The following is a 27,227-nucleotide window of genomic DNA, read 5'->3' on the forward strand; positions in this document are numbered from 1 at the left end:
TTCCACTTCAAACTGTTTTATGGGCCTGTTTCACCAGTGAGCCTGACATGACTGAGGGGGGTTCACAGGTTAGAACTGGCAGCTGGGGTCAAAGGTCAGCTCTAAGACGGCCTCCTGTTGCCATGCTATGATGGAGACCATGTGGATTTGACTGGTTGGGAGTTAGTCATGTTAGAGCTGGGTAACCAGGAAGCTGACAGGGACACAGTAAAGCAAAGAGCTTGGCAAAAGAAGGCCTGAGGTGATAACAAAACCACTGCACGTGTGTCTGGGACGCTAGGTGGAGGTCTGTCATTCTTATAAAATTGGGTTCCTAATGGACTCTTTCATGAAAAGGGGCATGACCTTTTCAATGCAAATGATATGTCCAATCTAAATGTATTAGTAAAGACTGCTGTACATCTTATTGAATGGCTGCACCGTTTGTCTAGAAAGGCATTACAATCACACAAGAGGAATGTATAAGTATGCAGATAATGCACTCAGTCTCTCTGTTAAGGAGATATCTCTGAGGTATCTCAGCTGAGAAGCTGTCATAATCACATGTTCACTCATTGGTTGATTGTCCAACTATGCATTTTTTTCCCAATGATCATTCGTTGATTAGGAAAAAACAATTTTGTGGGACAAAAACAACTTCTCAGTAGAGAGATCAGAGAGATCTCAAAACACACAGACCGACAGAAGTTAAAAGACAGTTACCGGAAAGCCTGATCGTCCGGGCGGACCCTGAAAAGGGGTGAGAGAAATGGGTACAACATAAAAAGGGAACGTGACATTATTACAAAGAGATTTCACATCACACTGAGCCAGGCCAGAATAAAATGTTTTTTTTGGAGCATTATCGACAGTATTATGTCATTATTGATTGCAGAGTATTTGGATTGTATCCAATACTGTATGTCAAAAAGTCGTTGTCTGTGCTCATTGTATTCTGTCAGGTTCAGTTATAACAGACAGACACAAAAGAAAACAAAGGCCGCATTCCACAGCAAAAGAAAAAACAAATAAAACATGACATCATTTCATTTGGTCTGATAGACCTCATTGACATGAAAGAGACGATAGCATGCTTCTTTAAGTCGAGGATCAATCATATACCACAGCTGTTTAAGTTATTAATTATCTGCAGTATACGGTAGATTCTCATCAACATTAAAGAACATCCAATGACATCCATTTGTTTCAATCGATCTGTAAACACATGCAAAGATAGGTCTTGTGAGAAGGCATGCCATGGATTCATCTACGTAAAGCTCTTTATGCAGCCGGCGGCTAACTAAGTTGAATGGGGAAAAAAATGATTTTGGCTTAGCGCCTTTCACAAACCAACAAAGCCATGAGGATGTCCCATACAGTGTTCAATATTGCCACGGTCAAGGAGAAAGGAACCTTTCCTCCAACACTGAGTGTTTTGTTTTCGGGTGAGCTCAGGGAACAGAAATCAACATCTCTTTTATCCGTGCTGTATCAGTAAAGGACACCACGGTAACGACTGGTTAAACGGGAAGAGGAACCCTTGACATTTCCCAAAGTCACTGGCCATTGTTTGTCCACAGAGGAGTATGTTATGTCTATGGAGGAGTTATATGGCTTACAGACTGACATTCTGACTCTAATCTCCCCTGAAAAGCCAACGAGAGTAATGGTTGTGTCCTCTCCCTATACTGAGCGCGTGGGCGACTATTGGCCGGGAAGTCATGAATCTTGCATCAACAGTCCATCAACAATCCTAAAGGGAAGAGATGTTAACACACTCCCCCATCTCATATAATAATTCTATTTGATCTACTTAAGTGAAGCTAGATTTTATAGATGTTCAAGCTCAGGGGAGTGAATCAAGCTGCTGCTGTTAGGAAGCATAATGATCAGCGCTTCTGTGGAGCACCTTGCATGGCCCTGGAGGTCTGGGTCAGTGCTGAGGTGAGGTGCAAGGCCAGGTGCTGAGTGAGAACATACTGCACATGGGTGCCTGACTGCTTGCCTGCCTGCTACAGGGCCTCTGGGGGCTGTCTGCAGGGGTCAGGGGCCCTAACTCCAAAAGGAACCCCTCATTGGAATTACGTCAGGCACATGTGGCTCCCATTTGGGCCGAGTGCTGGTAGACGAATGAGAGGTCCCCCCCCTTGGGGTTTCCGTGGCCCCTGGGGCCCGCCTGTACCTTTAGTAGTAAGGGTGGAGGTGTGGGAGAGTGGTTTGTTTTACTGTAGATATGAGCTGATTATAATTGAACCAAAAAGGCAGACAAAAAAGGCCACAAAAAGGGGAGACCAATGTACACTTATAGCATGTCAACTGCGTGTGTTGAGCAGCACTGAATCTGAGCGTAAGGACGGCGGAGCGATGGAGAGCTCTTATGCTGTTCAGTTTCATTTGAGTCTGAAGGAGTTTCCCATCAACACTGATTGTTTTAGAGTGTGTTAAATGCACGAGGCCAAGCGCCTGTGATGTGACCTATGATGAATGATGGAGTATTATATTTTGAAAAGGACCAAAGCCCTCGGTTTCGGGGGGGGGGGGGGGGACAGGAAAGCACCAATTTCATGTCATTTTACAGTTGCAATCACATGGGGTAATTGTGTTAGCTTAATATCCCAATGTAAATAGAGGCTAAGAGTATTTATACAGATCGTCTGGACCGGCGTGTTAAGAAAAGCTGTGGCGATTCATCAAACACAGGGGGAAGCGACATATTGCTCCGTCTTACTACTGAAAACAAACACTGGCATATAGTCACAGTGAGAGAGATTCTCAATTAATCCTTGACCTGGATGAAGAAAATGTGTTGGTGATTTATTTATGTCTTAAATTACCCTTTTCATATATAAGCAGTGATTTAAAACATAACTTGATCAACTACTTCCAGTGCTATTCCTTATATGAAAGTTCACTTGCAGGTTCATGGAGACCTGTGTGGTAGCGCTATTGTGTCTCTACTGTATAGCCGAGTGCTTCTAGTATGAATAGCTAATGCATTTCAAGTGGAGAGGTTTTACACCACAGTACATAATGGCACTTAACTTCCAAAAGGATTCCAACCACAACTCAAACCTCCACTAAATAATTTGGAAAGTTTCCTTCCTTTTGTTGACTTAATGAAAGCAGAAGTGACAGGAATACCTACCCTGTGAAACGCACATCTATTTTTATCATAAGAAATAGCTATCAACTTCATCCTCGTGTAATAGCTAACAATTTCATAATTAAGTCATTACTTTTGACTTGACTGGAAACCAGCCATTAACTTTCATCAAGTGTGCAAAGCAGCCGCCCAGGTGTGAGTGTTTTTCCGGGAAACCCACAGAGCCCACTCCTCCCAGGCCTGCCTTTCTGTCTCTGGCTATCCCTGGCCCTGGTCTGGCTATCCATCCCTGCTTGGTTGCTGCTGACCAATCAATCACTGCTATGGCTCAAAGCTGGGCATCGACCTTCCTCACCCTCTCAGCACCAGGATGCAGCTGTCGCAGCTACGCCCAATTTTAGCCCCATGCCCAAGATGTTCCATACATCCTGCCCTCCCACAGGACCTGGGCTAAGACCAGCAGGTAAGCCGAGAGACGCTAGTCTAAAGCTGACATGGCTAAGGGTCCCTGAGTATTAGCAGGATACAAGGGAGACAGGGAAGACGTGCTCTCAGACATCCGAAAGCTTCTTACTTGTCAAATAGAGACACGATTGAGTGGAAAACCCGCCTGGTCTCCTGACTTTGCAAGTACCTTTAAACACTCCTCAGTGGTCCTATGATTCATATTTTCCAAGGAGTGACTTTAAGTTGAAGGCATAATAACATTCACACCCCTGTGTAAATGTACTATTCATAATGTCAAGACCACTTGATATTTCCCTGAGCTGAACCACTAAAATCCTTAGCAGCTGATGGCAGCTGTAATTAATGTGCTGTAGCACTAAATGGAGACTCACTTAAAATGTACATTTGAATAAGGGTAACTGACTAACTGACGAATATCCACAGTTTTTCCACCCCCACAAACAACGCAAGTAAACAGCGACTATAATGACCACGTTTAACGAATTGCCTTGATATGCTCAATGATATGCCTTCAAAACCCATCATGTCGCCACTCTTTACAAGGTCTCTGCAAACACACCACACGGCAGCACCAAAAGGGCGCATTTAGGCAAGATGTAGGTGCCATCAAACAGAGATATCACTGTACCTTTAAGGACTTACATATGCACACACAAAAAAAAACACTCCCAAACACAAAAACACAGTCACTTTACCACTCGCTGCATGGTCACACAAGGTACCAGCTCTACTTACAGGAGGTCCTGCAAAAAGAGAGGGAGAGAGAAAGATTCAATTAGTCATTCAGCATAGAAAAACATTGATCAGGTCATGACAGAAATTGAGTTAGGACAATGTGAGATGGAACGTTTTTCAAGTGTTCTTCAGTTCAGTTTCAGTACGGTGGCGGTCTGCTTTGGATTTGTTCTGTACCGGTACAATGAGTCACCTCGACAACCTTCCTGCATTTGAGTTATAGAACAGTAAAAATCATGACTCAAAACATCTCAGTTTTAGTTAGGAGAAGAGGTTTTTCACCACTTCCATGGACAAAGAAAAAAAATAGGCTCTGTGAAAGTATAGAAGACTTTATTAGTCCAGTGGTAAGGGGAGTTCTTCCAAACCATCATGACCCACCCCACCCGGGCACACACTGGTTGAATCAACATTGTTTCCACATCATTTCAATGAAATTACACTGAACTAAGGTGGAATAGCCGTTGAATTGACGTCTGTGCCCAGCGGGACAGCTTCTGCCTCACTCATGCTCTGTGTCTTTGTCCCTAACCACCTTCAGAGACACAGAAGGGACTACTGGGCCCGTATTTCGCAAAGCATCTCGGAGTGGGAGTGCTGATCTAGGATCGGTCCGTAAAATTCTTGTTTATTATGACCTAAGAGGTCAAACTGATCCTAGATCGGCACTCTTGAGACAACTTGTGGATACGCTGAGCATATAGGCAGGTCATATTTTTTGTGCGTCACATCAAGAAATTTGGTGCATAAAAGTACTCATTTTGGGAGGCGAACTCTCCCTCAGCCCTCCAATGAGACAATCCTTCCTGGCCTTGAGACATTTCCCCTCCCTGGTAGTGTTGGAAATAGTCTGCCTAGCAATTTCTGGATTGATGAGAACAGGGATGGAGAGAGGGAAACTTGGGCCAGGGAGATGCCAGATGACACTACACCGCCTGTAGCATGAGACTGAGCCCAACGCCAAACCGGTGTCGCTCCTCAAAAGCTTCCTCCACACCCAGCTGAGATGAATGCACTACTTATTGCATTTACTTTTTCCATTGTGGAGAGACATCCACACCGACGTGACATTACAGGCAGTTTTCCAGGAACCAGATGAAGTCTTCTCCTGGAACAAAAAGCACTTCCAATGGCGTATCTCTTCTCAGCATGCTTACTGAATCCTGGGAACTGGTTCTTCAAAAATGATTCCCCGAATTAGCATTTTATTTCACTCCTATGTTGGACTCCATGAGCGGTATTACAAATCACAATGCCAGAAGTGATGAAATACTAATGGAATCAATGCTTTCTATAAGTAGAACAAATGAGAGTTGAAGTTCTTTAAAGGACAACCCCGATGGGTCACATAAAACTTTAAAACTCTCATCAGATACACAAGGCAGGCGCAGAGGCAATACTCCAGCAGTAGTAGGAGCAGGTATATTTCTTACATTATGACCACGCCTTCCTCTGACCTTTTAGAGGGATCATCAGAAAGACCTCAGTCACCAAACAGAATCAATTACCGCCAAAATAAAGACGGGGTCAAACAGGGTAGGGTCACACAAGATGGCATCCCATCAATCACAGGACAGTGAGGAAAATGACTGATGACAAATCACTTCCCTTAACGTCACATCAAATCACCGGCATTAGCTTCTCAAAGGCTTATTTTGTCTGGTCCTAGTTTAGGACTCTGTGAGTAAAAAAAAAGATGGCTGTCAGGACAATTTGTTCCGGGGGGAATGTTCCCATTAACAATCAAGCCAAGCAGTGGAACTGGAGAGAGAAAAAACGGATCATACGGGTTTTCCAGACTGTTCGCATTAAAAACAATGTGAAAAATGGGAATGGAAGCATGCACATGATGGTTTCTCTGTTAAATGGTCTGTAGCTGGACAAGTAGTCTGCTCAGTGAGGAGGAGTAAAAAACCTGTGGGCTCAGGACACCTAGAACCCCATGGAGCCACACCGTAATGAAGGAGGACAGAGTCTGAAGGTCACTCTTAATACATCCTTATTATACTGCAAGAAGCTGTCATAGACATTAGAGAAACAGCCCTGAAAGTAATTACTCTCCAAACGGACAGAGGGAGACTGTCAGGCCACTCCTACAGACCTGTGATCATTCTGACATGAGCAATAACATCCAGGAAAATGATGCAATCAGGGATGACAAAACCTTCCCTTTGAGGGTTGCATTATTTTTATTTTTCTGTTTTTCTAGCATTTTTCCTAAGCTTCTCCTTACTGGGAAGGCGCTATTTTGGACTCGACCCTATAGTAAAGACTATAGTACAAGCAAATGTCAAAACTGAGTGGGTCAAACCCAGAGGAGATGTCTGGTTCCAACCAGAATGGGCGGTGAATGTGTTCCTTTCAGATACGTTTTACTTCATCATAATATACAGAATCAAAACACTAAACTAAATCCCCCCCCCCCAAAAAAAAACAGTAAACCCCCCCACTAAACTCAATTCCTAAAAAAACAACTAAATTCCTACAACAACAAAAAAAAAACCACACACGTGTTAAATTGCTTTCTCAAATAAGGTCATTGTCAGAGTTACCATATAACAGGAGATGACTGATTCCATTGAATGTATTAGGTTTATGATGTTTCTTCACCTGTTCCATTACAGGCCTACAGTCTAATGTAGAGTGGAGGGCAGATACAGTACAGTAAACCTACCTGGATCCCCATTGTGACCTCTCTTTCCCCTCGACCCAGGAGGCCCTGGTTGAAAAACAACCAGCAGTTAGTTGCACTCCACACCCACTTCAGCAATATCCCTTTACCCAGACTGGGCCTACACGTATCACATATTGCACAGTCATTCTAGATCTGTGCTGACTGTGTATTTGCAGCTCTGAATGTCCTGGAAAGGGATATTGGCAGCTTATGAAACTAGAAACTAGAGAAACTGTGCTGAGCTATGTGTGGAAGTGCTGGCCAGCCTTCAATGTGCAGCCAAAAAATGCATAATTCAATAAAAAAAAGCCAGAAACTAAGCATTGGGTTGCAAGCTCATGTACAGGGTGCTCGAGACGGGGTGCTCGCCAAAACACGCCCACCCGGAGCAGGCTGAGTCACTGATGGGCGGAGCAAACATTTTGGGGTGCTCCAATAATTCTTGTGGGGGTGAGCAGCTCCAGAAGCGAAAGCCTAAACCCCTTGCACGTAAGCACGGGGAAGCAAGCACAGACTCAGATTCCAACAGCATTCTGGGCTCACCATCGCATCCTGTTGGCTAGGCCAGCAGGCCGCTCTGGGACATCTATAGACAACCTTGGTCCAAAGGCACGTTGGGAGGCATGGCGTTGCAAAAATAGCTCATGTGATGGCGCCCACGAGACTCCAGTTATACAATGCAAGGGCCATGAAGCCAAAGCTTTACACTCTAAGGGGCAAAGTCAACACACTCAGCATGTATACAGACGCACATAAAATAGGAAGTTGTTTTGAGGCATTTATATCGAGCATGCCAAACGCCGAGCTCCTCCTCAGTCGGACATAATGCTGTCCAAGTACCACTGACACCTGCTGTCCTTCTTATGTAAGGACCTGAGCTGGTGACAGTCGGAAATGGAGGTCTAATGTTGCCTGCTACACATGCAAACTCTTGGGCGTGTCCCCCTCCCTCACCACTGATAATAATTCAGAGGGCAAGCATCTACCCAACACTGAGCTTAAGTTTGATAGTTACACTACGTGGTTAAAAGTATGTGGAACCTCTCGTTACAAAATCATGGCATTAATATGGAGTTATATGGAGTTATATCCCTCCTTTGCTGCTCTAACAGCCTCCACTCTTCTGGGAAGGCTTTCCACCGGTCTTGACATTTCTGTATGGACCTCAGTTTGTGCACAGGGGCACGGTGACACAGGAATGGGCCTTCTCCAAACTGTTACCACAAAGTTGGAAGCACAGAAGAGTCTATAAAGTCATTCTATGCTGTAACGTTAAGATTTCCATTCAATGTAACTAAGGGGCCTAGCCCGAACCATGAAAAACAGCCCCAAACCATTATTCCTTCTCCACCAAACTTTACAGTGGTACTATGTATTCAGACAGGTAGCATTCTCCTGGCATCCACCAAACCCAGATTTGTCCGTCGGACTTCCAAATGGTGAAGTGTGATTCATCACTCCAGAGAATGCGTTTCCACTGCTCCAGAATCCAATTGCAGCGAGATTTACACCACTCCAGCCGACGCTTGGCATCTTATGCTTGTGCGCGGCTGCTCAGCCATGGAAGCCCATTTCATGAAGCTACCGACGAACAGTTATTGTGCTGACATTGCTTCCAGAGGCAGTTTGGAACTCGGTAGTGAGTACAACAACCGAGGACAGACAAAAAAATATTAATCACTCAGCCCTGTTCTGTGAGCTTGTGAGGTCACTATTTTGAAGGGGTGTTCACATACAATTGGGACATGTAGTGTATGTATGTCTTGAACTCCACAACAGATGCAAAGATTGTTTTCCGCACAATGATAGTTTCAGCATCACCTCCTCATACAACACCAATAACCCAAACTTTTTTTTGTATGTGAACAGTAAATTGAGCACTTTATCCTGCCTTTTTTTTATAACCATCCACACTAACTCAAAACTTCAAAAAGGCTTTCATTTCCTTGGCTTGATGCTAAGTTCACATGACCTTTTGAGTCGGTTGAGTACACTGGATCTGAGGCCTTATCGGCAGGTGGGTTACCATCTTAAGACGATCCGTGTCCTGCGATATAGATCCAGGAATAACCTACGGAATTCCAGTGCTGAAAATACCCTCCCAACCCCCTCTTCCTGAGCCAATCTCCTGGATTCCATGCTTCTCCAATTCTCCTTGTAAACACACACTAGTGGCCGGCACAAATGTGAAATGTACTGTAAGGGTAGTGGATAGTTCCAAATACACTAGACCAGACAGGGGAAACCACAGGGTTAAATGGACAAGGCTACAGTGTGCTGTGCCAGAACAGTAAGAACACTGCCTGTTTTAGCCTTGATAGAGCCAGAACCCAGGGGTCACTCTCATTGGACATTTTTAGGTTGACAACCTTGCAGCGTTCAAAAGGTCTGCTTTGCGATGTGGTAAGTCTGGAGCCATGCTATTGAATGGAATGCAGCGGCGCTAGTGCTGAACTAGAACACGCTTGTTCTCTTCCTGCTGTTGAGATTCTTAAAAGCCAGTAACTAAAAGTAGTGTTGGGATGGTTGGTTGGCATTTGTATTGAAGATCGCATGGGACAGGTTGTTGCCGGTAGTGGTGATGGAGAGCCAGTAGGGGGCACTACTTTCAATAGCCAATAGTACAACAGGGTCTGTGCCACGACCAGGTGATAATTTAATGATGCTATTTTAGGCAGAAAATTATCAAAAGTTCATTATCAACAGAACTTGCTCTACCACAAGCACTAAAGGGCATACATCGCATGGAGCTATAATGCTCATACTACGAAACGTTTTAAAATCATGATTTTGAGGGGAAACAAATACTTTGCAATAACAGTCAATTGATTTTGCTCTCTGCCAATTTCCTTTTGCACATAAAGGATTTTCAGTTGCAGTTGTTCAAGCATAGGGCGGGATTTACTGTCCTTAACCAGGTCTCCATCCAACCTTTTCACGTGAGTAAAGTACTTGGATAAAAAAAAATGTCACAACAGTCCTAATGGAAACAGCTAAATCGTCGGTAAACTTTTCAAATGTCGACAAAACAAAATACATTAGACAAGGTGGGATCTTTTTGAGTCTGTAAAATGTGTTATGCGAGCAATGGCGGCGGAAACGCCTTTATGAGCAAATATTCATATAATAACCATCATATCGAAGTAAACTTGGAGTCACACGATATGTTGTGCGGTCCTCCCTCTATGACTCGGGAAAGCATGTAGTTTATTAGGCTACAGATGAAATAAATGATGATGAATTTCAAAGGGAGGTGAAAGTCCACGGTGTCGAGCTTGATGCTGCTTTCCAATAAATATCGAGGGTCTTATTCTGGTGACAGGATGATCAATGCTTGGCTGCCATTTGACAAATAATCTTGCTCTTTTGTTTAATATAGGATTCTCATCATGTAGATAAACTACCCACACTGTATCTGAGAGCTTTTGGCTACATCGCGTGTGCAAAGACCAGAGTGGGCACATTCATTATATAACAAAACATGTTTTGTGACATAAGGATCTGTAGAGTTGTAAATGTGATAAAATCCATTTACTTGTCATTTTTATTTGGTACATGGAAATTTAAATCGCAAAAGTTATTTTTATGTGCACTACTTCATCATGCCCAGTTTTTCTTTCACGCAAAAAAAAAAAGAAATTTGATTTTAGAATATTTGTATGGAAATCTGTCACCAATTGGATGAAAACCTAGCTACTGAGAGAAAAACCTCCTCTTCTTATTGAAATCTGGAAAAATCATAACCAAATAAAAATATGACTACATGACTGGTCCAAAAGGCGAGGCAGATGAGTTCTTTGAAAGAATGGGATAGGCCTCTCCCTGCACCTCTGCCGTCCACAGGGAACCAATAAAGATTAACAACGGCCCTATCAGGTTCCCAGCGCTCCACAAAAATGTCACGTCTAGACAAATCACTAGTTCATCACACACCCCTTCCTCTGCTCATTTCAACTGGTCCTGGGGAGAGTCCTTGTGAAAAGACAGCATGTCTAGAACAGTAGACAGCAAGCCAGAGGGCCTATGCTAACCACAGAGATCCAAAGCAGAGGTTCCCCGGTCCTCTCAGTGTACCCAAAGGTGACAGTTCACAGACCCAAAGGTGACAGTTCACAGACCAGTTCACAAGGAGCCCTTGTAGAGTTGTTGCCTTGTTAAACATGACTCATAGTTTTAAAGGCGCTAATGATTTTTTTTGGGGGGGGCTCTTGTGCCTCTGATGTCATGATATGAGAAAACGTCACAGTGAAATGAGGGGAGGCCAACGTTCATGAAAAGATGCTCTCTACTAACTGCTGAGAGGCAACCGTTAAACCCCACGAGTCAAATTGCTTTGGTCGTCAAACAAAAGCACAATATTGTGTATACATTTCAATGGGAACACAAAACACACACATCCAGACACATTGTCTATGTGTCATTTAGCTTGGATGAGCTTGTTCATGGTTGAAGAGATGGGTGTCGATGCATGCCGGAACTCTGGTTCCATTAGTTAGTTACCATGGGATGTGGAGGCCATGGGAAAACGCTTTAGGTAAAAGAGCCAATAAACTAAGGGGGAGTGGGGGCACCGCCTGCTGTACGCGATTTAAATGCCTTCGACTGTCTCCTTCCGTGGTTTACATACTGTAATATCTTCAGAGGCCATGTGCAGAGGGACGTGACCACATTGAACAGATAAATGTAAACACACTGCAATACCAGATCAGGAGAAAATCATGAAATGCCGTGTTAATCATCAATGTAATAAGCATTACTTTATGTTGCAGGCTATCAATGCTGGGTAACACCAATCAGACGACCTGCCTTTCACTTTCTGCACACAAATAAAACATCTCTGTTCAGTCTTTCACAACCCGATCCCATTCTGTTTCTTCTTGTACCATTCCTGGAATGTCTGAAAGAGAGAAAATGGGTTGAGACTGAAATATTTTTTCCAAACAACTGTTGGACCACAGAACGTCACTAAGCCCTGAGATTAAATAATTACGCAGTGCCTCTTACAGCAGATCACCACAAAGACGCCATTGTGGTTGTGCCAGAAAAGCCACCATTAACCTGACTTTACCATTATTCTCCCAAATTGCTCTCGGGAGGGAGAGGCACACATTTAAAAGTTGAACAGCCCTCCAGACTGGGCAGAAGAAAGGCTTCCTCTTCCACTCCTTTGCAGTAAGTGGTTTAATGGAGGGGTGCATAAATCTCCCTTTGTTTTTAGCAACTGACATGTGTTCCTCTATTTAAATCATGGATGTGAAACGGCAACAATTGAATTGTGTCTCCAGTGGAATCCAGTCAAAATGACAGGTTCTTGAGCAGAATCTATTTGAACACCCTCAGTTAGCTGTACCCTTTTAAGCGCGTACATGCAGTATATTCATGAGTTTGCATGTCTAGTGATAAAAAAATACTATAAATGTAGGCTGCTGTACATTATAAGGAGCAGCAGTAATGTTGGTGTTCCCATGTAACGAAATCGTTACCCAGAGCATTTGAAACATACAGTTTAAACTATATCATTCGAGAATTAGGTTAAACAGCAGTGCTGCAGGATACTAGGTTACATTTTCCTGAATTGCTAATTCACATAATCATTGGAAATGCACTGTCAGACCTTTGGAACTGAGCGTTGGTTTTAACCCAATGAGTGCCACAGTAACGCTAGCGTGATTTAGGACTTCTAAATCCTTTTATACATAGAGCGGTGTTTGTGAGACACGGGTGGATCCCGAAGTCGCCCGGGGCCGGGTCTTTTTTTACAAAAGTGTCCGAAATAGTTTGAGTTGCAAACTATTTGTTTTGCTCTATGATGCTCACAAGCTACACAAGAGTCGTTATTACTAACAAACTATCATGGTCCAAACAGACCAAAACCAAGACACGGCAACACCTATTCCCCCTCAGGAGACTGAAAAGATTGGCATGGGTCCATAGATCCTCAAAATGTTCTATAGCTGCACCATCGAGAGCATCCTGACTAGTTGCATCACCACTTGGTACGGTAACTGTTCGGCATCTGACCACAAGGCGCTACAGAGGGTAGTGAGTACCACCCAGTATATCACTGGGGCCAAGCTTCCTACTTACAGGACCTCTATACCAGGCGGTGTCAGGGGAAGGCCCTAAAAATGATCAAAGATTCCAGCCACCCTAGTCATAGACTGTTCTCTCTGCTACCGCACGGCAAGCGGTACACGGAGAGCCAAGTCAAGGTTTGTTCCTTAACAGCTTCTACCCCCAAGCCATAAGACTGCTAAACAGTTCATCAAATGGCTTCGCGGACTATTTGCATTGACCCCCTTTTATACGCTGCCGCTACTCGCTGTTTGCTATCTATGCATGGTCACGTTACCCCTACCTACATGTACATATTACCTCAATTACCTCGACTAACCTGTACGCCCGCACATTGACGGTAACCCCCTGTATATAGCCTCGTTTCTGGGTTTTTTTTAGCAAATATTTTCTTACTTTAAAAAAAATTCTGCATTGTTGGGTAAGTAAGCATTGTAAGTAAGCATTTCACAGTAAGGTCTACACCTATTGTATTCGGTGCATGTGACAAATACAAATTTGATTTGAAGGTAAGGGTTTTTTCTACATAGAAATGAATGAGAATAGAGCCAATCAGTTGTGTTGTGACAAGGTAGGGGTGGTATACAGAAGATAGTCCTATTTGGTAAAAGACCAAGTCCATATAATTGTTTTTACTTTTACCCCTTTTTCTCCCCAATTATGTGATATCCAATTGCTAGTTACAGTCTTGTCCCATCGATGTAACTCCCTTACGGACTCGGAAGAGGCGAAGGTTGAGGGCCATGCATCCTCCGCAACATGACCCTGCCAAGCCGCACTGCTTCTTGACACACTGCTCGCTTAACCCGGAAGCCAGCTGCACCAATGTGTCGGAGGAAACTGCCAACCGAAGTCAGCTTGCAGGCACCCGGCCCGCCACAAGGAGTTGCTAGAGCACAATGGGACAAGGAAATTCCAGCCAGCCAAACCCTCCCCTAAACCAGACGACGCTGAGCCAATTGTGCGCCGCTTCATGGGTCTCCCAGGCACGGCCGGCTGTGACACAGCCTTGGATCGGACCCGGGACTGTAGTGATGCCTCAAGCACTGTGATGAAACTGCTGCGCCACTCGGGAGAGAACAAGTCCCTTTATATACTTCACAAGAGACAGATGATATCGTGGATCCAATTTTTATGTATCTGTGTCCAGTATGAAGGAAGTTAGAGGTCATTTCACGAGCCAGTGCTAACTAGTGTTCGAGCAATGACTGGAAGTCTACAGGAACAGCTAGGTGTAGACTTCCAGTCATTGAGCTAACCTTAGTTAGCAATGGCTTTAGTTAGCAACTTCTGTCAAACTGTATGCAAATATTATCCACGAGTTATCCACAAGTTTATCAAACTATGGGGAAGTAGATAAAGGGCCTCATTGTCAAAATCCCGAACTATCCCTTTGGTAGTGGGTTTGCGTTCAAATTGCAAGATTCATTCAGGCTGGCATGGTTCGCTTTTGTACGGATGTAACTGTTGTTGGACTTTAAGGCCATGAATTAACAGCACACAAAAGAGACACAGGGGGAAAAAACGATTTGGCTTCAATGCCAGACAAGGAGGCCTTTGAACAGACAGGAATGCCAATGGAGAGGTAGAGGGCAGCTTGTCTCCAACATTCAACCTTTTCAAAACACCACATCTACTGGTCTGCAGTTCATCTCACGAATAAATCTAAGATTAAAAGGAGGAAGAATGTATTAAATAAAACCTGCCAGATCTGACAAACGCTAAAGGAATTAGACTACAACTCACTATACAACTGGGAGGGATCGCGGGAAAATGGGAAAATCCACAGAGCAAATGCGTGCTGGGTTTCAGGAGTTTTTAGCAGCAAACTCCGGATAAGCCTCCTCAACGCCTTCTCAAGGATGCTCCCACTGTAACCCTAGAGGGCCCTACTGTAGCTGTTAAATAACCTTCACAAGTCCACGGGCCTCTGTCATGAAAACCAATATGTCATGCACTACGCACTTCCTAAGCTGTTCGTCATCAGCCAAAGGAAACAACCCAGTGGAGTGATTTGAATACGTGGCTTGGACGTGGCAGCTACATTTCATTTGCTTATGTTTAAAATCATCAGGAGTTATTTGGACATATCCTGTGGTTTTTGGACCGGGGCCCGAAGCGGCGCGTGGGTTTAGTGTTGTCAGAGGTGGAGAGTTCTGTCTGCCGGGGTCTAATCGGAGGGATCTGGCCTTGGTACAGCTAAATACAATGCTTAGCAGAAAATTAATGGAGCAAACAGCCTATGATAGATGATAGGGAAACTATGTGTTAGGGCTCTAATGATTTCCTGTTGTCTGATGGAGCAATTGCGATCGGATTATTTACCATGCCCCCTTCCCCAAATAAAAGTCTACGGTCTTGATATCATCTCGGAAAGCTTAACTCAATCTGTCTTAACGGTTTGCCACCTAAAGGTTACCTCAATACCAGTACCTACATTTGGATTAGTAACAATGACATGCATTTACAGTACCTCCTCTCTTACAGATTCTAATAATAGCCCTGGCAGGTGTGCATGGTGGGCCATAGAGCACACGACTGTTAGCTACTGCATGTAGCTACTGTGTTAGCTACTGCACAGACAGGGGGCGTCACCGAGGGGAAACCCCACCACTTCTTGACCTATGAACACATTATTTACCCAAGACAAATGGCAATGTGGGTAAGGTTAAAACAACATCTTTACAACGAGGGGCTAAAAAGTCCACCATTGACATTGGAAAACTTGTGCTTGTGCTAACACGCATTGTGCAAGCTAGTATTCCTTCCTTCAACCTTTCAGGGCTAATGTATATGCATATGCGCAGCTGACCATGCTGAGAGACTGATCTGAGAGACACTAGGCGTGTGTTATTGTTTTCAAAAATCTGATGAATGAACCAACAGTTGACCCCTGTAAAAACAGACCAGCAAAAACAAACTAGGTGAAGTACAGTTAGTAAATCATGTCAACAGGTCGCCAGGATAAATTACATGGCCAAAGGTAGGTGGACACCTGCTCGTTGGACATCTCATTCCAAAATCATGGGCATTAATATGGAGTTGGTCCCCCCCCCCCTTTGCTGCTGTAACAGCCTCTGATCTTCTGGGAAGGCTTTCCACTAGATGTTGGAACATCGCTGCGGGGACTTCCATTCAGCCACAAGAGCATGAGTGAGGTTGGGCACTGATGTTTGGCGATTAGGCCTGGCTAGCAGTCGGCATTCCAATTCATCCCAAAGTGTTCGATGGGGTTGAGATCAGGGCTCTGTGCAGGCCAGTCATGTTCTTCCACACCAATCTCGACAAACCATATCTGTATGGACCTCGTTTTGTGCATGGGGGCATTGTCATGCTGAAACAGGAAAGGGCCTTCCCCAAACTGTTGCCCCAAAGATGGAAGCACAGAATTGTCTAGAATTTCATCCTTGCTGTAGCGTTAAGATTTCCCTTCACTGGAACTAAGGGGTCTCCTCATCCACCAAACTTTGTATTCGGGCAGGTAGCGTTCTGCTGGCATCTGCCAAACCCAGATTTCTCCATTGGATTGCCAAATGGTGAAGCATGATTCATCACTCCAGAGAACGTGTTTCCACTGCTCAAGAGTCCAATGGTGGCAAGCTTTACACCCCTCGCATTGTGCATGGTGATCTTAGGCTTGCGTGCGGCTGCTCGGCCATGGAAATCCATTTCATGAAGCTCCCGACAAAGAGTTATTGTGCTGACGTTACTTCCGGAGACAGCTTGGAAATCGGTAGGTAGTGAATGTTGCAACCGAGGACAGACAATTTTTATGCGCTATGCGATTCAGCACTCGGCGGTCCCGTTCTGTGAGCTTGTGTGGCCTACATCTTTTGTGGCTGAGCCATTGTTGCTCCTAGACGTTTCCACTTCAAAATAACAGCACTTATAGTTGACCGGCGCAGCTCTAGCAGGGCAGAAATGTAACGAACTGACTTGTTGGAAAGGTGGTATCCAGTGACGGTGCCGCGTTGAAAATCACTGAGCTCTTCAGGAAGGCCATTCTACTACCAATGTTTGTCTGTGGAGATTATATGGCTGGGTGCTCGATTCTATACACCTGTCAGCAATGAGTGTGGATGAAATAGCTGAACTCACTCATTTTAATGTGTGTCCACATACTTTAGTATATATAGTGTATATATAATTTCCCCTATATCTATGGCTTGGAATATTTTGTTATGCCTGCAAATGAGTGTTATGCATACATTTAAGCTTACATGATGGATTTACTGTAAATAACCTTTGCTTGGCTCTGACCACAAAGGGTTGATGCAGTTAGCATATTACAGTTCATGACATCAGTGGTCCATATATCTCAGTGTGCTGCTGACACATATCATCATTTGGTCCAAATCAAATAACAGCTTGACTTCTACATGGCAATTAGTCACATTCATAATCCCTCCAGCTCTTAAACCAACCAAAACAAACTTGTTACGTTCCCCTTCCATATATGACTTCTCTCATCTTTCAGGGCTGTGTTAGACAAATGCATTTGGCCAGCTATGTCACACTGGTAATGTGAAAAAGCACAGACATCAGAACTCCCCTAGGACCACCGGGTTGGAGGCTCAGTCGCCACTTCAATTCATAACCAACCACTCTGCTGCCAAGTGCAAAAATGAGGTGCGATGTCGATTTGTGGAGCCAATACCTCTTCATATTGGGTTACCAGTAAAAAGAAGGGGGGGGGGTCTTGCTGTGCTAGACGTCATTAAAACAGAAGCTCCAAGAGCATACATTGGTTGCATTGCTGAAATAAATAGGAAAGAACTTAATGTTTTAACCATGTGTGCTAAAGGATTGGCATTTGGCCAGATACAGACAACACATTGTGTCCAGTGTTAATAGCCAGTGGCATCAACAATCCATAACCTTTTTTATCAATTTATTTATTTCACCTTTATTTAACCAGGTAGGGCAGTTGAGAACAAGTTCTCATTTACAACTGTGGCCTGGCCAAGATAAAGCAAAAGTGTGACAAAAAACAACAACACAGAGTTACATGAGATAAACAAAACTACAGTCAATAACACAATAGAAAAATCTATATACAGTGTGTGCAAATGGCGTGAGAAGATAAGGCAATGAATAGGCCAAAGTAGCAAAGTAATTACAATTTAACAAATGAACACTGGAGTGATAGCTGTTCAGATGATGATGTGCAAGTAGGAATACTGGTGTGCAAAAGAGCATTAAAAGTAAATTAAAACAAAATGGGGATGGTAGTTGGATGTGCTATTTACAGATGCAGCGATCGGTAAGCTGCTCAGATAGCTGATGCTTAAAGTTAGTGAGGGAGATATAAGTCTCCAACTTCAGCGATTTTTGCAATTTGTTCCAGTCATTGGCAGCAGAGAACTGGAATGTTGGCTTTGGGGATGACCAAGGAGATATACCTGCTGGAGCGCGTGCTAAGGTTGGGTGTTGTCATGGTGACCAGTGAGCTGAGACTAAGGCGGAGCTTTACCTAGCAAAGACTTATAGAAGCGATGGCCAGCCAACGAGATCATACAGGTCGCAGTGGTGGGTGGTATATGGGGCTTTGGTGACAAAACAGATGGCACTGTGATAGACTACATCCAGTTTGGTGAGTAAAGTGTTGGAGGCTATTTTGTAAATGACTTTGCTGAATAGGAGGATCGGTAGGATAGTCAGTTTTATGAGGGTATGTTTGGCAGCATGAGTGAAGGAGGCTTTGTTGCGAAATAGGAAGCCGATTCTAGATTTAATTTGGGATTGGAGATGTTTAATATGAGTCTGGAAGGAGAGTTTACAGTCTAGCCAGACACATAGGTATTTGTAGTTGTCCACATATTCTAAGTCAGAAGTAGTGATGCTAGTCGGGGAGCGGGTGAAGGGTAGTGATCGGTTGAAGAGCATACATTTAGTTTTACTAGCGTTTAAGAGCAGTTGGAGGCCACGGAAGGAGTGTTGTATGGCATTGAAGCTTGTTTGGAAGTTTGTTAACACAGTGTCCAAAGAAGGGCCAGATGTATACAGAATGGTGTCGTCTGCGTAGAGGAGTATCAAGGAATCACCTGCAGCAAGAGCGACATCATTGATATATACAGAGAAAAGAGTCAGCCCGAGAATTGAACCCTGTGGTACCCCTTATAGAGACTGCCAGAGGTCCAGACAACAGGCCCTCCGATGACACACAACTCTATCTGAGAAGTAGTTGGTGAACCAGGCGAGGCAGTAATTTGAGAAACCAAGCCTGTTGAGTCTGCCGATAAGAATACAGTGATTGACAGAGGCGAAAGCCTTGGCCAGATCAAAGAAGACGGCTGCACAGTACTGTTTTTTATCGATGGCGGTTGTGATATTGTTTAGTACCTTGAGCGTGGCTGAGGTGCACCCGTGACCAGCTCAGAAACCGGATTGCACAGTGGAGAAGGTACGTGGGATTCGAAGAAGGGCATGGCAGGATGGATATAGGTCTGTAACTGTTTGGGTCTTTAACCTATCAGCTTTAAAAGACCAAAACACAGCCTGGGTTTGATTATAAGGGGAACAGCCCCGAATTGTAGGCCTACAAATCTGGAAAGGGAAAACAGTGTATGTGCAAACAATATTTTACCTTGTCTTATCTCTACAGCGGCAAGAAAAAGTATGTGAACCCTTCGGACTTACCAGGATTACTGCATAAATTGGCCGTAAAATGTGTCACAACATTAGACTAACACAGTGTGCTTAAACTAATAGCACAGAAATTATTGTATTGTTCTTGTCTATATTGAATACATAATTAAAACATTCACAGTGTAGGTTGGAAAAAGTATGTGAACCCCTATACTTCTCCAAAAACAAATGGATTCAGGAGTCAGCTAACCTGGAGTCCAATCAATGAGACGAGATTGCAGATGTTGGTTAGAGCTGCCCTGCCCTTTAAAAAAACACTCACAAAATTCACAAGGAGTGTTGCCTGGTGTGAACCATGTATCGAACAAAAGAGGTTACAGAAGTCCTAAGATTAAGAATTGTTGACTTGCATAAAGCTGGAAAGGGTCACAAAAGTATCTCTAAAACCCTTGATGTTCATCAGTCCACGGCAAGACAAATTGTCTAGAAATGGAGAAAGTTCAGCACTGTTGCTACTCTCCCTAGATCTTGCCATTATGCAAAGATGACTGCAAGAGCACATTGAAGAAGGCTCAGTAAGGTTAAGAAGAATCCTAGAGTGTCAGCTAAAGACTTACAGAAATCTCTGGAACATGATGAGTCTACAATACGTAAAACACTAAACAAGAAAGGTGTTCATGGGAGGACACCACGGAAGAAACCACTGCTGTAGAAAAAAAAACATTGCTGCACGTCTGAAGTTCACAAAAGATCACCTGGATGGTCCACAGCACTACTGGCAAAATATTCTGTGGACAGATGAAACTAAAGTTGAGTTTTTGGAAGGAACATACAACACTCTGTGTGGAGAAGAAAAAGCACAGTACACCAACATCAAAACCTCATCCTAACTGTAAAGTATGGTGGAGGGAGCATCATGGTTTGGGGCTGCTTTGCTGCCTCAGGGCCTGGACAGCTTGCTATCATCAACAGAAAAATGAATTCCCATATTTATCAATACATTCTGCAGGAGAATGTCTGTCCACCAATTGAAGCTCAACAGTTTTGTAAAGAGGAATGGTCTAAAATTCCTTCTGCCCGCAACTACAGAAAACATTTGGTTGAGGGTATTGCTGCCAAAGGAGTGTCAACCAGTTATTAAATCCAAGAGTTCACGTACTTTTCCCACTCTGCACTGTGAATGTTTATACGGTGTGTTCAATAAAGACATGAAAATGTATAATTGCTTGTGTGTTATTATTATAAGAAGACTGTGTTTGTCTCTTGTTGTGACTTGAAGATCAGATCAAATGTTAGGACAAATGTATGCAGAAATCCAGGTAATTCTAAAGGGTTCACATACTTTTTCTTGCCACTTAGATATTTGAGCAGAAAAGACTGTCAGTGATGATCAAGCTAACTGCCACTGCCTGGGGTAGACTTCACATATAACAGAATGTATCCAGGCCCTGATGCTGGAGCTCTACCAGTTGGACACCAATGTGCACTGAGTCCTTGAAGGGTTCCTGCAGCCCGGAGAACAGAAAGATGAGCTTGTGATTCTATCTAAACTCCTGCCGGGCCCATTTGCCTCACAGAAGAGCCGCCGCTAAGCTTGAGTTTCAGATACTCTGAATTAACACCCCGTCTACAAACTGCCCCGTCTCTCTGATCTCAGAGGGGTTGGGGTAAATGCGGAAGACACATTTCAGTTGAATGAGTTCAGTTGTACGACTGACTAGGTATCCCCCTTTCCCTCTACCTCCCTCATTCCTACCTCATGCCCCCCCCCCTGCCTCACCTAATCTGAGACCCCTGAAAGTTAGAGAGGAGCTAGAATTAGAAAAGCATCCAAAGGTAAAGCCACAGGTATGCAGCCACATTTCTGTTGCAATGTCAGGAGCTGAGAAAAGTTCCATTGCACGAAGTCTGCTGTTTGTCATTAGCATGGGCACCTCAATGTGTTGTAAAATGTTGGAAGCGGAAACATTAGTCAGAGCAGCGGATCCTGTGGCCAAACAAATGAATCAAATACACTGAGCTGGGATGGCTGTAAACAATTTGACTGACATTTTCAAAACAATGCAGCAACACTTCATTGATTCACTCTTCATTTTCGAGATGTGAAGTGTTGCTAAGTTTGAGACATAATCAACGAGGGAATGAAAATAGGAACTGTGCAAAGAAAAGTGGTCTAGTGTGAGTTCAGAGAAATAAAGAAATATGTCCTGTCTGTCTACAATTTGGCTCAGTCACTCTGTATTTTTTCCATATATATCTTCTATTTTTTATTAGTGGCGCTATATAATTTTTTCAAATTATGACGAAGCACATTCAGACCAAGAGGAAGCACTTCAGACCACAGGATATCACTGCACTTCCTCTGAGAAATTGGAGTCTATACAGACACTCCTGGTGCCCAAAACGTATGACGTACAGTATGTCGCGCTGCGACAGTTGACTGGGGACAAACGGATTCGGTTCAGTCAATTATCCCAATGAGCCCTCCCCAGCTAAGCAGTGGTATGCTTGTGGCAAGAAACTTCAGAAAAATGTGAAACTTGTCTGCCGAAGTTGGGACGTGTTCAGAATCATTCCATTTTTTTCCCAGACTACAAAAGCAACAACTGTGCTTTAGCTGTCACCCTGGCCAGGTATTAGCTACAATATCTAGCTACTTCCCTCTAAACTACTACAGGACAGCAGTGCTTGGCAAGCGGGACTCAGGACACACTGTGCCCCCTGTGTTATTGTGTTTCCGGCATGCAGTGTCAACTCTCCCCATTGAGAAGTCAGTAGACTATCAAGGTGACATCCAGATGGCTACTACCAATATTACAAGTTATTTATCGTGTAGGCTGCTACCTTCCTCGAGATATAATCAAGTGGGATGGAACGAATTGGCCACGTTAGCTGCCGCCAGCATCATGTGATACAGTTGCAACGTGAAGCAACTGCCGCCCAGTGGGAGGCAACAGTGGCCTCGATACAACATCGTTGCACTGGTCGTTCACACTGGCTTGTCGTTACGTTAGCTAATTGACATGTCATGGTGACATCCAGAGTCCAGCTGGTGACCAATACTACAAGTTATTTCTCCCAAGCCCATCGAAATAAGCATCACTTTCTTTTACAAGTTTTAACTAGTGCCATGCTGCTGTTGTTGCCAGCTAGCCAGCATAAATTAGCTAGCTGGGAAGGGCACATCAGGACGACTGACTGAACCGAATCGATTCGTCTCCACTCGACTCTCAGCTGCACGGCATACGACATCAATTTGAGCACCAGGCGTGTCCATATAGCCTCTCCCGTGAGAAATATTAAAGCGTGTGTCCCAATCAATTGTCTATTTATGTTCCCCACAAAACAGGATATCAAAAATAAACACAGGCCTGTTGAAGAATGACATATCCACTGCAAAGACAAACAAAGTGAAAACCCGGATCTCATGAAAGTATTGGGTTTCTTCCTTGAGAAGGTGGAAGCCTAAATGGGAAAAACAGACTTGGCCGCGAACACAAGCATACGTCCAGCAGAGTGGAGTAATGACTGACAAGACATTCTCACATACCTTCAACTCACAACCCCCTTGAACCCCATTTCCCCCTTCCCTTCCTCCCTCCTCGCTTCCCCTTTCAACCAGAAACAGAAGCTCTGAGATTTGAACAAGAGATCTGAACAAGAAAACAAAAATAATCATGAACCATGCATAATGCTGCTTGTAAATTGTTACTGCTATGTGCACCGATCCCTACGGCTTAGTTATTTATTAAGGACTGTTGCCGGGGACATGAGAACATTTTCTTCACCGCTCTCCGTTACATCTCTAAATAAAACTCTATACAACCACACTGGAGTAAAGGACCACAGTAATGATCTCTGAGCTGTGTGACCAAATAAAACGGACATTTTCAGAGAGTAATATGGCTGGTGACCTGGTCAACATGAAGGTGGGTAGGATCCCCTAACTTTTCTTAAAACTTCTAAAAAGCATTGTTGGTTAAGGGCTTGTAAAGTAAGCATTTCACTGTTGTATTCGGCGCATGTGACAAATACAATTGGATTTGATTTGTGATTTGAAAAGGTGTCTGAAGAAATGATCCGGTTATTATTGGATTAAATATTTGAGGTGAAAAAATACATTCTGAGTTTGAGGACTCAATTGAAATAGGATGGTAGCGTGTTCCTACTTCCCAGCACGGCAGAATCTTTTGTCCGATATTTGCGTCACATTGCCACGGGGATGCCAAAGGGGAGGCAGCATTTATTCTAAATCCGTAGAGATGTGGAGAAAGCTGAACATCTTGTCTCAGTCTCATCTGTCCCTGTCTGACCGTAACTACAGACAACACTGACCAGTCAGTTCCCAGAACCTGCTCAGTCAATACAGACATTCACCACTCACTCTCACTCTTTTTCTCTCTTTCCAGATGTCTTCCCCTGCTACACAGAAGACAGACCTGCTGTGATCTGCAAGAGATGTCCTACACATCCACTGAATGCTCAGACAGAAACCTCAGTAAACCTCACCCCCCTTCACCCGACCAAACCCCCAACAGAACACACACACATATAAACAACTTCACCCCTCTGCTGGGTGTACAGTCACCCTATAACACCAGCTGTGAACCCCTGAAACCCAAACCAGTTCTATTCCAGGGGTCCCCCTGAGTGTGCATCTCTCCCATAAACCAAACATGCCCTAAACCCGCCTACTGGTCTCTCTCAAAAACACTGCTGACGCTGGGCTCAGACTGGCAGATTGAGCTGCTATGGGCCTCTAGGCCTGCCCTGCCAACAGCAGTTGTGCTCCATGGATACGGGTGACATGGACAAAGGGGTGGAGACGTTTGAATCCGATATTGCTTTCCAGGAGAGTCAATCCAAGGTGCATAGACTCCAGCTCACCCTCATTTTGGGAGACAGGACCCTGATCCTTTTGCTCCTGGGAACCCACAAAAAGGCCAGAAAACAGGAAACGGACTAGAACGGCTCCCTTAAAACACAGACCCACACACGTTTACAGCTTCTCCACAACGCGCCAATGCTTTGCACATATCGATTCGATCGAAAGTGCGTCATTATGTTCTAAAGTGGATGAAATCGATGTCCAAACAGGTTTGTATGGATGCACATACCATGACTTTACACATACCCACCATTGTGAAGAGACCCGTCACGGTACACAGACCCTAATAAACCTCTGTAGCGTAGTGACCTTTATGTACACACACACACACTCAAAAATCCTTACACTACATCGCTAAACGGAGAACAGGCCTTATTTTGTCCTCCACTGTTTAACTGGAGCATATGGACTCTCTCGCAGTCCACAGAAGAAATTAGGCACGTCTCGTTTCGGGGGAACACTCCCCTACGGAACAACAGGGCATTCTAAAACAGGGGGAAGTCAGCTCTTCGTAGAAAACATGTCCAGACCCTCTCTTACACTCTCCTCTAAAGGCTGAACATGCTCCACTCAAAAGCCAAAGAGATCAACTTCAGGTTGGTACAGCCTCAGGCTAGGCATGGTCTTATGAAAAGGAATCTCCTTTCACAGAACAGGAGGGAAAGCTCAGGGAATTCTGAATTGAAGTCCCATGTGAAAAGGTTGGTCAGCCAAAAAGGGAATTAGGGAATTAGATGTGGTCATTTTTTTCCAACAATGTTACCTATTGTTTATTATGAGGGTATTGAGAATCATTTCATTCTTAGTTTAACTTGAACATACACATTGGTGTTTGATTACACTCAAAAACAACCTTCCCACTAGACATGCAATAGTAGAATTACATCATTCACATTTGCACCAAGACCGTTCAATCAGGCTCCAGCTACTTCTCCCTACTTCACCAGATCCAAATTATGACAATTGTCTGCCGTATCCATGGCTACCATTCATCTTGCCACGGTCATCTTCCCTGACTGTGGCAAATAAGGCCTTTCAATGTAAACCATCCATGATCTGAAAGGGATGGGGGTATATGGCTGCAGGGCGATCACTTGCCATGCACTTCCAGGAATTATAGACTTCAAAGCATGAAACACGGGACCCCAGGCCTGACGTGGACGCCAATAAAACGATCCCAAATTGCAATCCTTGGGGTGATAACTCAAATCTGGAGGTTTCCGGAACAAAGGAAGCTCCAGGATATAGAAGTGGTCCTCTCTCTGATGGTGCTGGCTGGCGCTGGTGGCCACATTGGCTCACAAACCATCTGCTGTTTGATTGTTAACCCCAGAACAAAACAGTTCTGTACGCAACACCCGCCCATTCTTCAGCCCTGCATCTCAGACCGGCCAAGCAGAACCCTTGACCAAACGCCCGCCATCACTACTGCAGTGCCTACCTCCCCTCAAACTACTGCCACATAGAAATAGTGCTGCCAGGGAGTCATGAAATCCAATTTTGGCTCACTGGAGCGAGACCGATTCACCATGGATACACAGTGGTGTCCAACCCAGCTCTCTGTTATTACCTCATAATCTGGGAGATCCATGTCACCACGCATCGGTAATCACAGGAGGGTCAAGCGTAAATACTGAACAGCAAAGACAGATAAAGAGGCCATATCTTTAAGCTTCCCAATTCACTGACATAACTGGGGTTTTGTAGCTCTCTTAGACACACAGTAAATATTATGGTGGTAGTGTAGGGCTGTTTCACAAAAGGAAACAGAAACTTTGGTAACTAGGTCAGAACTGACATCACAAGTTGGGCCAGGGAGATGAACCTGTTGCCAAACACAGGTGTTTGCGTATTTCTCACATCTCCCCCAGTCCATTCCATTCCAGAGTCATGGACACCCATGAACCGCAGCCAAACATTTCCGACAGGCCTGGGACAAAGGCCCTGAGACAAAGGCCCTGAGACTGTTCCATGCTGCCTCCACTGCCCTCTGGTCACATAGCCCACAGGGGCTCATGATGATGCCTTAGTTTTGAAAAAGTAGAGCATCCTTTTTTCCCAACATGATTTCAGACACAGAAATCTGACGGTATACCTGTCTTTGGCATGTCTCTTCCATCTAGGCATCTTCAGTAATTGAATGTGTCCAATGTATCCCCCCCCCCCCACCACCACACACACGCACACACACACACACACGCACACACACGCAGAGGGGTCTAATCCTGGATTACTATGAAGGGCCTTGACCGGCTGAAAACACTACTTTCCCCCCGACCCTGCCCTGCGCCCCCCCGTCCCCACCATCACTACCTCGACCTGGCTGTGAAAGCCTGTCTACCCCTCCTAGCCTGGCCCGGAGCTGGGGGGGGGGGTGCAGCACTACAGTAAATGATGGTATCAGGTTTGGTGGGTCTGTGCCTGGGAGAGCAGAGGGGGTGCTTTCTCTGGAGGGTCTTTTAGATTTCACCGGGAGGCCCAGCTCTTGGCACCAAAACAGGGAGGGGGAAAGCACTGGCCATGTCAACTAAAGAGCCACACATAGAAAGGGGAATAAACATGGACCTTCAAGTCCTTATTTATGCGTTTACTATCCCAGTCACAGATTTTGAGGCATTTCAAGTCTCTCTCTGGAAAGAGCCTGAAACCTCCAGAGACTTCCTTATCATTCAGATTAAAGGGGACCTCCAACAATTAAGCAGCTAGCTACACTCTCA

General features: G+C 44.4%; 1 protein-coding gene across 18 annotated transcripts in view; it reads right to left on the reverse strand.

Moving 5' to 3' along the window:
• Positions 1 to 27,227, reverse strand: part of LOC124038215 (collagen alpha-1(XIII) chain-like) — a 113,662-nt gene that overhangs the window by 52,993 nt on the left and 33,442 nt on the right. For 14 of the 18 annotated variants that reach the window (XM_046353790.1, XM_046353799.1, XM_046353794.1 and 11 more), the window contains exons 3-5: positions 6,960 to 7,004; positions 4,286 to 4,293; positions 703 to 729 (exon numbers count right to left, since the gene is read on the reverse strand). In XM_046353790.1, coding sequence (XP_046209746.1) covers positions 703 to 729; positions 4,286 to 4,293; positions 6,960 to 7,004 — 80 coding nt within the window. The remainder of the gene's footprint in view (positions 1 to 702; positions 730 to 4,285; positions 4,294 to 6,959; positions 7,005 to 27,227) is intronic. The other 4 variants (XM_046353804.1, XM_046353802.1, XM_046353798.1 and 1 more) reach the window with 1 other exon arrangement.

Source organism: Oncorhynchus gorbuscha, linkage group LG06 (assembly GCF_021184085.1).
Source record: "Oncorhynchus gorbuscha isolate QuinsamMale2020 ecotype Even-year linkage group LG06, OgorEven_v1.0, whole genome shotgun sequence".
NCBI classification, from domain to species: Eukaryota; Metazoa; Chordata; class Actinopteri; order Salmoniformes; family Salmonidae; genus Oncorhynchus; species Oncorhynchus gorbuscha.